This window comes from Vidua chalybeata, chromosome 13 (assembly GCF_026979565.1).
Source record: "Vidua chalybeata isolate OUT-0048 chromosome 13, bVidCha1 merged haplotype, whole genome shotgun sequence".
NCBI classification, from domain to species: Eukaryota; Metazoa; Chordata; class Aves; order Passeriformes; family Viduidae; genus Vidua; species Vidua chalybeata.
The window spans coordinates 13,883,006-13,896,066 of NC_071542.1; the positions used below are offsets into that span (position 1 = coordinate 13,883,006).

General features: G+C 39.2%; 1 protein-coding gene across 1 annotated transcript in view; it reads right to left on the reverse strand.

Moving 5' to 3' along the window:
- The window catches only part of AGBL1 (AGBL carboxypeptidase 1), a 247,124-nt gene that overhangs the window by 109,953 nt on the left and 124,110 nt on the right, over positions 1-13,061 (reverse strand). The window contains exon 21 of the mRNA XM_053954983.1: positions 9,267-9,443. Within this exon, the coding sequence (XP_053810958.1) occupies positions 9,267-9,443 (177 nt within the window). The remainder of the gene's footprint in view (positions 1-9,266; positions 9,444-13,061) is intronic.

The window sequence follows — 13,061 nt, forward strand, 5'->3', positions numbered from 1 at the left end:
ATTTTACAAGCATACAGAAACCAGCAAAAGGAAGATTAGATTTCAAAATATAGCTTATGCTTAATAACAGATGGCATATACATATTATGGGCATCAACTGGTAGAATGCACTGCTGTAGGAAGCGCTGTCTGATAAAAGATTACAAAAGAGAATGAAAAAGTCACATAATTATTCACAGAGAATGTAGCTCATTATTCCAAGTTTTGAAAATCATAATCAGGGCTCTTGTTGTAGTTTGTGAAGCAGAGGAGAGGCAGGTCAGGCTGGTAGGATTATTTCCTTTCTGTGTCTTAGTGCAATTGAATCAGTTGCCTTACAGGCAGGTTTTGTTTTCTTCAGAGCTGTGAGGAAACAGTGTCTGCATGAGGCAGGATACCTGATTATATGGACCAGAGATCTGATCCAGCATGGCAAATGCTATGATCCTAAGAGGAAAGAAATTCATCTTTACAGAAAATCCTGTAATCAAAAACTTTGAACTTTAGATGCCTCTAAAATTCCATGCATAGTCAAAGACAAACATGGCTCTTTTAGCTTGTGCTTTTCCACCTACCCATTCTTATTTTCCATGCCTGAGGAGTTCATGATTAGACTAGCAGCTTCATCAAAGGGAAATTTTCAACTGCCAAATAGATTTGTACAATAAATCCACACGGGGCCAGATTAACAAGCAAGAGAGACATCAGAAATCAAAAAGCTAGCTGCCGTAATTCCCCAGAAAACTTAAAAGGATGATGTGCAATGATATTAGGGCTTTTAAAGGGGCACCATTGAAATGCTGCACTTAGTTTTCATTAGGAATGTTGCTTTTAGGAATGTTGCATTCATTAGGAATGTCCTTATCCTTTCCAAGAGGTTTTTCTTTAGAAGACTGAGATCCCATGGGCATTCAAGGTCATGCCATTCCTGATTTCTTAGCGGACTTCAAATAAAACAATAACAGTTCATCCAGAAAAATCACATGTGTGTGTGTGACTGCAGTTGTCTGATTTGTCAGAATAATATTTTAAATAGAAAGTGAAAAATAATCTTTAAACATTGAGTTTGCTATATTTTTATACTTTTTCTCTTTGCTATAATAATTTTTACTGTGAATGTAGTTAAGGCTCAGTTAAGGCTCTAACATCTGAAGTCAAACCAGGTCCTCAGCTTTGCCCATAAACTGAATAAATACAATTCAGAGATTAGCCTGACCATAAATTGCTAGGCATTTTTCAGCCTTCTGGCAGTACAAAAGACTGTTTGACTTCTGAGCATGACAGCACTGATTTTAATACTAGGAGAGCTTGTTCCTCCTTACAGCACATGGCCAAACCTACTCCCTCAATCACAAGGTGACAGCATTTGTTGTTTTTATGTCTCCACATGAGTACACTGGTTTTGTTCATTTTCAAATGGGGACACAATAGCAGTCACTTGTCAGCAGGGTGAAAATATGGAGGTGAGCCATTGATTCATGTCTTGTTCCCTCACAAAATGCAATTTCTTCTCTATGCAGTCCCAAGTGCAATAGCAAATAGCTTTTTTTTTTGCTTCAAGTGCCTGGGCTGCCCAGATTGGTAATGTCAAAACCTGGGATTCTTCCATCAAGTCCTGTTCTCTCAAATTCTGGAAGATGGATATGACAGGACACTTGCACTTCTGATTCTATGCAGTCTTGTTGCTCATCCACTTTGTAAAGAAACAGTTTGATAGCCCCTGTCAGTACCTATCAACTCCTTTCTGGAGTGCAGCTTTGGAATCTGGGAAGACTGGCTTGCAACCAAATATCTGGGCAAGTGCAAAAGCAGCTGAGGGGGGAAAAAATCCCATAAACAAACTAGAAACACAGTTGTTTACAACACACTGGAAAAAAAAAAAAGAAGAAATCTAAAGGAAGATCAACATTTAAGACAAGCATTATTCAAGATGATGCCTATTTTCCACTCCCCAGCCCCATGGAGCTTGCTATGTCTGTCCCTAGGTTTAATAAAAAGCCAACTACCAGCTAGGACACACCAGTAACATTGCTAACATCATAAGCAGTGAAAGGAATGCAGGAGATTTCGAGGACTTGTTGGAATAAGCTTTCCAAGGGTGAGTCCCAAGCAGAAGGGGTAAACAGCAGAGCTAATACAAGTGTATGACAGTGGAAAAGGGTGGGCCAAAAAAGAGGTACATGACAGCTCTGCTTTTCTATTCTACATGCCAGCCATGTCCACTGAATCTCAACAGGGCTGGATACCTCCCAGCTTTGCAGAGTCAAATCTATTATGATCTCACCTCTGTTGTCATATTTTATTGTGCTGTAATTGAACCATATGGCATGGGACATCTTCTCAAGGTCATAGCAAGTCAGGGATACAGCTGGCTCAACATCTCAGGAGGAATAATTATCAAAATAAGATGTGAAAAATTAATTTAGTATCTTCGTTCATGATCCAGTTATCACCAGTGACCATCTTGTGTCATACATACAAAAAGAAATTAACTCCAATATATCTTTCCTTGGGTGCTCAGCAATAATGAGAAGGAATAAAATACTGTTTCCCAGTGCCCCTGATAATTCTTGCATTGTGTTTTAGTGCTTCCTGGGTGCTTTGGGAGGCTAAAGAAAGTTCTGTGTTCTTCTTCTCCAGCGTCTTTCTCCTCTGTTTCAAGTAACAGTGTGAGTTCAGGCACAATGGAACATTCTCCATCCCCCAACACTCAGATCTTGCAGCCCAGGAACAGCAAAGCAGATGGCCTGAGCAGCAGCTGAAACCCCCTGCAGCAGGTGCTGGGAAGGACTTTTTCCAAAATGCCTTTCAAGGCAGCATCCATGGGACACTTCACCAGATGGGCCAGAGCAGGCAGCCACCCCTGTAGTGACTTCTTGAGAGAGTTAACGAATCATTCAGTCATGGAAGGAAAACATTTGTTTGTTTGTATAGCAGCAAACTCTCCCTGCTGGACTAAGGGCCCACGGCTTTTCCAGAGTCAACCAAGCACCAACATTTGGCAAATGTGGAAAGAAGGGCTGAGTGTTCTCAGCAAAAACTTTAATACAGTTACACTAATGCCAGAAAATGTTTTAACCCTATATAGGGTTGGAAATCCCAAAACCAATTCCCCTGTCAGAAAAACCAAAACAAAACAAACAAAAATCCCACCGCAAACAAGCAAACAACCCCCCTCCCCAAAAAAAAAAAAAACCAAACAAACAGAAATAAGCCTTCTTCAGATGTGATAAGAAAAATGACCCTACTCAATGACTGATCTTTTCCAAAAAAGCAAGATTAAACTGACTCTGGAAATGGGAAAACAGAGTATGGAGATCAGCATCACCTTGTTGCAAAGTTTACAGGCTAATTTAAATGCATATAAATAGCCCTCCCTTATGCCAACATTGAGTACCCTCAACAAAATTAGCAGATGGCAAAAACATCCATGACTTTTGGAAACAGAGATGGCACTTACACCTCATGGCCGCACCTGTCTTAATACAACTGTCTTATTCCCCATCAAGAAAGATGAGATCTGCTGGGGTGGTTCTACACACAAACTCTGGTTTTCATTTCGATATAAGGCCCAAAGAATCCCTACAATGGTCTGTAATTTGCTTTTCCAAAGAATCAGAGAGCTAAAATCAACACACCTTCTGTTGTGTTGTGTGATCTGATCTGAGGGCAGTTATGATGTGATTTCTTGGTTAGCATCCTGTCAAATAATAAAACAAACAAACAAATAAAAAGCACTTAACAAGGGGAAATACTCCTGCAGTTCAAGGAAGAATTTCATATAAGAACTTTGTAGATTTAAGTGTCTACAAGAAGGACAAACACCCACCATCTCCTCATTTTGCTCAGAAACCCCTTCTCTCTTCTTCCCCCACTTGCTAAATACCATTAGTCCCTACAAAGCTCTATGAAGTGAGGCCCACAAGCCTAAAAGGTACAATTAGAATATCTTACAAAATGAATCACCAATCAATTAGTGTAAGGGGTGGGCGGAAATAACAGAGGCAGGAAAAGGAAGCAAATAGGATGCAAACATTTGCTTTGGGTAAAAACTTAAGGGAAAAAACAACACCCTTAATTGGAAACATCAGTCCTTAGATTAATATTAGATAACTATTTTTTTTCTATACTTTTCTTGCTGTTACAGCTGCTCTCAATTTGAGCCACTTTGGACCAGGACTGGAAGCAGACCTATCAGAAAGAAAAATTATTCTTTCTTATTCTCAGCATCTGCTTTAGAATGAGATCTCTAGAGCACTGAGGGTCAGCTAAAAAACACACGTTTTAGAGATGATTTTTTTTTATATAAAAGAAGCTTTTGAATGCTTTTGAGACTTACTCATACTAAGGAAAAGTATAAGCTCTGGGGCACAAAAGAAATCAGAAATGGCAAAGAGTCTGTAAGACTTGCAAAGATGATGTAATCATTTTCCAGAAACGTACACCAGAAAGCATAGAATATATCCCATCTCTTTATTTTTTTCTGTCTACAGCTACTTATCAAACATGCTTTATGGCAAGAATATTGCTGAAATAATTTTTGTTGGTGGCTGAATACTGGCAACAGTCCAAATTAAAATTATTTGCAAGTTTCTGCACCAGACTTCCAATTACAAGAACAATATACATCTTACTGGAGAACAGAAGCAGCACCATGTGACCTGCAAACTCCATCAAAACAACTCAATTTCTGACTATTAACTGTAATAAACTGCTTATGAATAAAGCATACATAAAAATTCCTCGCAGAAATTTGGTAAGTAATCTTCCAAAGTAAAGGGGGATAAAGAAAATATGTAATTGTGTGCTGATAATCATGAAATAATAGTGCTGCAATTCAGTGGTCAATCATACATGGGTAACAATTTGGCTCATCTGGGCAGAAAGAGATCAAACCACAGCAGGCTTCTTCTATAGGATGAGAAAGAGGGGAGGCTTTCATCTTGGCATATTCCTTTAGTTCAGCCAATCTTCCATGGCAAATCCTTCATTCATCACTCATTTAAATATGTCAGCTCATGCTGGTCAGGCTAAAGGGGATGGATAATATTAGATCTTCTAATTAGACTCTCACCACTTCTGTCCAGTAAAGATTTTTTGAATTAATATCAAGAGTGTCTTATGAACTTATGACCACACTGCTCACTGCTGAGGTCTCCAGTTCCATCCAAAGGGATGGCTTTTTCCTCTAATCAAGTCTTATGAGAAAATTTGGGTTAATCAATTCCTCTGACTCAGAAGCATTAAAATGGACAGGAAAAAAAAATTGTGTGTCTCAGCTCTCCCAAAAGCTTTCTTCAAAGAGGGCCCCATACCAGCAGTAAAGTCTCCTTCACAGGATACTGTCAAGATACCTGCAATAATTTTAAAATTCACTTGTTATTCCTTGTTGTTTATAATCTGTTTGGAGCAAAAAGCTAAAATCTCTTTCCATTAGTACTCCAACTCCTTCATCAGGCACTCCATGCCAAGGAAACTGTTTTTCCAACATAACATGTACACAAAGAGCATGAAACTCGATTTTTTAGATTAGCTGTATGACCAAGACATATGGTTGGGAACTCAGCTGTACACCCTGGCACTAAAGGTATTAACTTGGAGGATGATGGATGCAATAACGAATGGAACAGCACAGTGGAACATGCTATGGAAGGGCCCTAATTAGCAGGCAAAGTAACAAGGAATCAGGAAGAATTGTGACATGACAGAACAGTAAATCTTCCTGGGTCATGGCTGTACCTGCACTCAGAACTCCTCACAGCACAGCCTTGCATTCAGACTTTTCAGAACCAAAGATGAGAAGGGGGCTCTGCATTCCACAAAATTGAGGCAGCAATTGAAATCAAGTTAAGCTGGAGGGGTAAAATCTCCAGCGAGGGACCAGTGCAGACAGGCATCACAAGAGCAAAGAAATGATAAGGAGTTTATAATTCTTTTATTAATATTTTCTGGTGTGACCACAGGGTTGCAAACCGGCAGAAACAGAAGGCAAAATTCCCCGTGAAACTTTTGTTACTTTGTTTTTAGCAACTTTCAAATGGAGATAGGGCTGCTCAGATTGATTTGGGCAATCCAGACAAGATGAAAAAGAGTTTGGATATTTTACCACCTTCTTTTCTTGTTCCTAGGTTGAACAAAACCTTAGATAAGATCAATAGTTTCTTTAGTTTTATGTTTCGGTTCCTTAAGGGTAGTTGGCTTATTGCATTTCCATTGATCACACAGACAGGGAGATTCGTCAGACAAACCATCTCTTTTCTCTTTTCATTTCCACCCTCCTCTTCATTTGAAATCAAATGACTTTTAAAGGAATCTGGGGTCACTATTGTTTCTCATTTACATATCAATAGTACCTAATTCCTGCCTTTCTGTTACTAAAGTCTTTTAAAATTTCAGTCCAAGAGAGGGGACACACATTCCAGGAGAAAAGCTCTCACAGCTTTTCTATCAGGAAAACTAAATTCTGTCTTACCTCAGCCCTTCCTCGACCTAAGATGAGTGAGATACACTCACCACCCTTGTGCAATTAATATTTTAACCTCTTGTAGCCTCTCTACAGCTTTGTTGTTCTTCCTAAATCCTTTGGGCAATCCCCATCAGATGCCTCTGTGCAGCTCCAAGTGCTGTACTTGTGCTCACAGCCAGCAAAGCAACTGCTTCAATGAATTCATTTCTTGAATTGAAAAGAAAAAAAAAATGCTTGAAAGTTGGAAAAAACCTGAAGACCAGGTCTGCTGCTCTCTAATAGAAGTCTGACCACTGATTCACTGAATGATGCTAGACTTGGGAGCCTCTGCTGCATTTAACAAGATGTTTTAAATTCTAGCTGCTGTTTGTACTGTACTTCAAGGTGTAAAAGTAACAAATCATAAGGGTGTGCTTGTCCAGGGGAAATTCAGAATATATCCCTACAGGGAGATCAGTCATATGCCATTGAAAAACTGACTCAATGATCCATAGTTAAACAAACCTTCCAAACCAAATGTCAGAAAGCCCTAAGTATAGGATGTTGACATCTTCTGCCTGAGAATTAGTGTCATTCTCCCGCTTAGGTACACACCCAACTTCATGGTCCAAGAGTGAGAAACTCATGTTGAAGCCACTAGAGAAACATGACCTCTTATGTAATTAATTTCCAGTTTACAAGAATTATTTTAGGGCTGCAAGTAGCTTTGGCTTGACAGATGGAAGCTGAGGATTAAATGGTATTTATGCAACAAAATCTTCAGTTCAGTCTGTCAATTCCACACTCTTACTAATCCACTTGCTAGAACAAGTAAATAGGACCAATTCTAAAGATCACTAAAAAGAAGAGGAAATAGCTTATAAGTATCCATTTTCTGGAAGAGATACAGTATGTATTTATATTCAGCTCCACTATAATCAACATAAGAAATTATATTCTATTTTGATACTAACAAGTTGGGTACTTAGTGCATTAGGAAAAAATAGGGGAAATACTTTAAATCTGCCTGAATCATAGAAGCTGCAATAAGTGTTTGTATTATCCCTATAATAGAGAAATGGTGAAGGAATTATTCATAATGGAAATATTGATGTATCCTCTTCCATCTTTGAGATAAATCATAACCCTAAACAACAACAAAAAAATCTAAACTAAAACCCTCAAAAAAACAGACAAGAATATGTGACCTCATAAACACAACCCAGTGATCCAATTAAGATTCAGCTTTTCAAGGCATTCATAAGGGAAATTTCAGAACTTCTTTACAGATTTCAGACTTCCTTGAGAGCCATGGGAACATTGGATTCTCTCACCAGTTACAAGCCCTCATATGTGAACTTGCTCTTGTCCTCAGTGCGTGGTTGTGGCCCTGATCAGTGTTGACAAAGAGGACAAGAAGGAACATAGAAAATAATTTCACACATTTTAAGAGATTTCTCTCCCTACTATTTTAAGCATCTAATGACACACATGAAGCAAGTTTGGTTAAAGACCTCACAGATGCTGATGGAGAACAAGTCATTAGATATCGATAAAATCTGATGTGTCACTGGTTTTAGATCTTACTGTGGTTATCCAAGAAATCAGTGAAATCCTCCTCTACAGAGATCATTTGGAGCTTTGTCATTGATTTCAGTCAAAGTACATTTCCCCCACTGTCTAAAAAGATTCAAACCCACTGTCTTGACCTGTGGTGCCTATTAAAAAGCCATTAGCACTTCTCAGGAGTAGAGAGTGTTAGATATAATTGCCCTGGGCATTGCACTCTCTTGATTTTAACTGGCTGCTGTTTTTTAATTCTGCCTTTCCTGTCCTGGAATTGATGTGTGTATAGTAGAACATAGTAAAAACAGCAGCTGAATACTTCCTGCTACATTCTACAGAGAGGTAAAAGGATTAGTATAGAGCTTACAAAGATAATAATTTGAATGTCTTATTAATTAATTGTTATTTGTAATAATGGCTCTTTCCTTAAGGGTCTTTCAGGATCCTTAACTGCTTATTAATGTTGTACAGATAAGGATTGCTCCCTAGTGGAAGAAATGAGGTGGAATGTAGAAGCCTTTCAAATGAAAGCAACAGGTTTGGAATAAGAAAAAGCAAAAAAATTAATCATTCGAATGAATGGAGAATTATGATCACTCAAATACAATTACCCGACTTTATCCTGTACGCTTAAAAACTGCCAGGAGATCTCCCAGACTGATGTCTGATGCATCTGGTACAAGTACAGTCCTTCCTACCAACCTCATTTGATGTGGAATTCAGGTCTATCTAGATCACAGTCTCAGGCATAGCTTGAATTCATTGACATCTGTCAAAAGTAGCCTTAGACTGGCTACCTCTGCCTGTCAGGAACAGGCAACTCCAAATGTAGGATTTTCATGGAGGCTCTTAAATTTTGCCATTTAGGTGAATGCTCAGGCAGTGAGCCTGTACCAATTAATATTCCAGTTAATTACTTTAGAATCAGGCTCAAAAATGTCCATATCACCTTCCAGAACTTTTATTACAAGACTGAGAATGCCCTTGTAAGGATAAGTCCCTATATCATCCCCTAAACAGTCCTTTCTTCAGCTCAGTGCTTTTGGCTGCAGACTGGAGTTTCCTTTTATGTCCCTGCTGAATGAAACCTTATAGAGGGACTCTACTTTCTTAGTACAGAAGGTAAAAGAATGAGGGGTAAAAGAATGAGATTCCCCAGAAAAGAAATTCTGGCTACATGGGTCTGGAGAGAGCTCCATAGTGGCCATCTTCTCCATCCAAGCTCATGAGATGTGCATTAGGAGGGTGGCAGGGGGTTTTTGAAAGGTTTACTCACCCTGTAGAGGCCGTGGCTGCAGCTGCAGTAGGTGCTTTCCATGGTGTAGCTCCTCAGAACCCCCATTTCCTTCCACACCACCACACGGGCCGTCGACGCCCGGGACTTCTCCACCAGGAAGCTGCAGCTGTTCATGACAAATGCAGGGGCCACTTTATCCAGGATTTTGGGAAGAGTCTACGAGAAAATTGCACAGATGTGCACGTGTTGATATCATACACACACGTACAGAGAGACCCGTGTTTTAATGTGTCCATAATCAAATCTAGCCATAGATACTGAGAGCTCTGACTGCCGCTTTACTCTAATCCATGTGAAACCCTCAGATTTTAGCATTTGTTTTATTCCAAAGATTAAAATGCAAAATTTCTGTAGACTTGACATATCTCACTCAAAATCAAACATTTGTAACCAAACAGTTTGGGCGAATTGCTGGAATCAGTCTTGTTCTCAAGCTGCTTCAACCAACCTACACCTTCCTGTTGAGCCAAGAGTCGCAGCTCAGCACCTAACATCCCTATTCTCCCCTCTACAGCTCTATTATATCTCCTCCCACCATAAATCCAGGGTCTGACAAGGGATTGAGCCATGGGAGGAATTTTGTCTGAAGCTGGTATAGAGCAGAGAAAGGGGATCTGTTTTCTTGTAGAACGTCACACATAATAATGTGAAAATAAAGCTTAGCATTTAACTTGCATTGTGAAACAAACCAAAATATTCTCTTCCAGATCCAAACAATGTATTTCACACAGTTCACTTAAAAAACTACAATAAAAAGTAATAATAAAACCAGTAAATATTACATCTTAGCCCTGAGTGATTTTCTTACTCTCAAAACCGTATTTCCCAACAAAGTCTATAAGCATGCCTGAAGTATAAAATATTCCATCAGTGAAGAGGCAGCAATTACTTAGTCATTACAGAGGGCTAAATGTGTTATTTTTATACTCCATAAAAATGGATAACAGCTACATAGAGCACACCTAGTGCTAATGAATAGACTGGACCATTAGATACACACACACACCTATGGGTTACGCCTGTGTGTGTCTGAACTTCTGTGCTGCTACACCAACCACAACATGTGCCAAAACACCATTTGAACCACCTAGAGGAGACCAAGCAATATTAGGATGTTCATTCTTTCTTTTATGACAGTTTTCTTAAACACCTGAACTGTATGGAATCCTACAGAAGAAGCTCCCACATATTGCTAGTGGCATTTACCCTTGAATTGCATTCAGTTTGGGTAGTGAAGACTAACCAGCTAATTTCACTTTCCAGTAATCATCAGTTTCCCCAACTAATTCTGAGGAATTGTAGTTCTGTTCTTTTGGGCTTCACATCACTGTGTGGGAATATTTGATTTGAAAGTGACTGAGCAATGTTCTTTCCTAAAACATGCTTGGTATGAGTGATACATGTTTGGTCTAAACTACTTTACAAAATCTCTTGCAAACTACTTAACCATATACGTCTTTCATTTATACATATATCATTTTTCAGTGTATTTTGGCCTCAGCCATCACTGGTCTCCTCCAGTTCCACGAGGTCCATTTTTCAGATGAAAACTGAGGCAGAGGAAACTAGAACAAAGTAAAAAACTTCACTTTAAGTCTGAGACCACCTCAAGCCTCAATCTTAAGTCAAGATCTCCAGTGTGTTACTAAGAGCTGCAGCACTCTTTCCTGTGGGCACACTGAACAGAGAAACCTTGAAAATTCACTTGCCTTTGATAAAGCATCCAACATTTCTGCACTGCCTTCAGCCTGCTACTTGCTGCACAGAGATCACAAAACTGTATGGCTTCACACACAGCTTCCAGGTTTTCCTGGATTTTGACTGAGAAGGAGTCAAAAATATGCAACAGAACCATAGCACAACCATGAGACCTGGTTAAACTGTATGTGAATGGTATGTGCCCTTATCTGAACCCATACACAAAATTTTGTAAACTTATCACATCAAATACAATAATCAGAACCCTAATCCAGTTTAGCTTTTCAGAGCAATTCAAATTACATGCATAATCAATCTTTTACTTTTAATTAAATAAAAATACTGGCAGGTAACAGTAATATCTCTGTACACAGGACTCATTTAGAAGCATTAGCAAACCCGAATTTAATATTCTTTTCATTTTACCAGCATTCACTGGATTTCATGCTAATGGTTCTTTCTTCTCTATTGATTCTTCTCATTAATTATCTTTCAATAATATATTTTGTGTGAAAACACATCCCTTTAAAGGATGCTTTTATGATAGTGCAGCAGCGTGACTGTGCTCTGTGTCTCTCACACAGCTGGATTTATCACGTGTGACAGCAAAGGAAGCTGCTCCACTTACACTGGACCCTGTCCATAAACCTCCAACCCCATTCAAAAAGAATCGAGTTATATTTCTTTACTAATGTCCCAGCAGAGATTGCTGTCAAAGGGGCCTGGAATGTTTATCAAAGGGTTGGGATTATGGTGCCAATGCTGTGCAAGTCACCCAAGGCCACCAAATATTAAAGGCAAGGAGGACTCTGACTGTACATTGCCAAGGGCTACAGCTGAATCTATAACATATGAGGCAAAGGCTCTTCCAAAACCCATCATTTTCTTGAGGTATTTGGTTTCTGTTCCTGTGGAGAAAAATCAATCATGGAGGGTAGATTAATTCCCATTACCTAGAGGAGGCAGGAGAGAAGCCTGTGCAAACAGTGCAAGGCAGCAGGTCTGAGGCAGGGCTGGGTGCTGCCAGCTGGAATTGCAGATGTGTCCCCGTACACAACCAGTCTCCCCAGCCTAAACAGGGAGAGGATGTTCCATAGGCTGGATCTGCAGCAGGCACCCACCTCCCATTTTGTGCAAAAGCAAAGATTTGAGCCATCAAAGCCTTTCTTATGGGCCACTGCAGAGTGTTCTTGGACAGCCTTGGAGCCTTTCTTCATTGCAGATTCAGGTCAGGCTCCACATGCTGACAGTAACATTTGAATTCTGTCCGTGCAGCACTGAGCCCTCCTCAGCCTTTGCAAGCCCCTGGAATTCAGACAGCCAAAAATGCCCTGGCTGTGGGAATCCTCCCAGCTTTCCTCAGGATCAATGTTTGCCACAGGGACTCCTCACAGCCAACACTGGGGCACTTTCCTCCAGTCAAGCTGCAGATTTTTCCTGTGTAGCTCCATAAGATAAGCATGGAAAACATGAAAATCTCATGAAAGGATGCTTAGTGTTTATGATGAAGTAGCAAAAATTATACAGAGGCATAAACTGACAAGGACTTTTCAACCTCTTTCAGGTTTCAGTGATCCAAGCTGTAACTTGTTTAAGTTTAAAGCCACAATTATGTTTTGTGAAATTAACATTTTTTTAAGACTAGAATTGGACTTTATAAATTTATTTCCTTTCCTGAAAAAACTTATTTAATAGGAAAATATCATTTAAACAGATATCAAAAAAAAAAAAAAACAGATCAGCAGGAAATCTAAAGAAGAGCTTGATGAACATGACATTCCCATGAAGTAGAAATAAAATAGATTTTAGATTTTTTTCTAATTCCAAAAAGAAAAAAAGAATATTCTTATGCATGACATCAAACATGTTCTGGAGATAGCTTCACTATGATTTGTTTGGCATCTGTTGAATTATCTCATGTGTTCAGTGGGACCAGGAGCATTTTGTGATGAAGAAATTCAGTTGAGTAGGACTGTGGGACACTATCATCTTCTCAGTTAACATTACATAATTCCCATTTTCATATTATGGGTAGGATGGTGAGGACAAAACTGTACATGTATTTAGAAATTATAA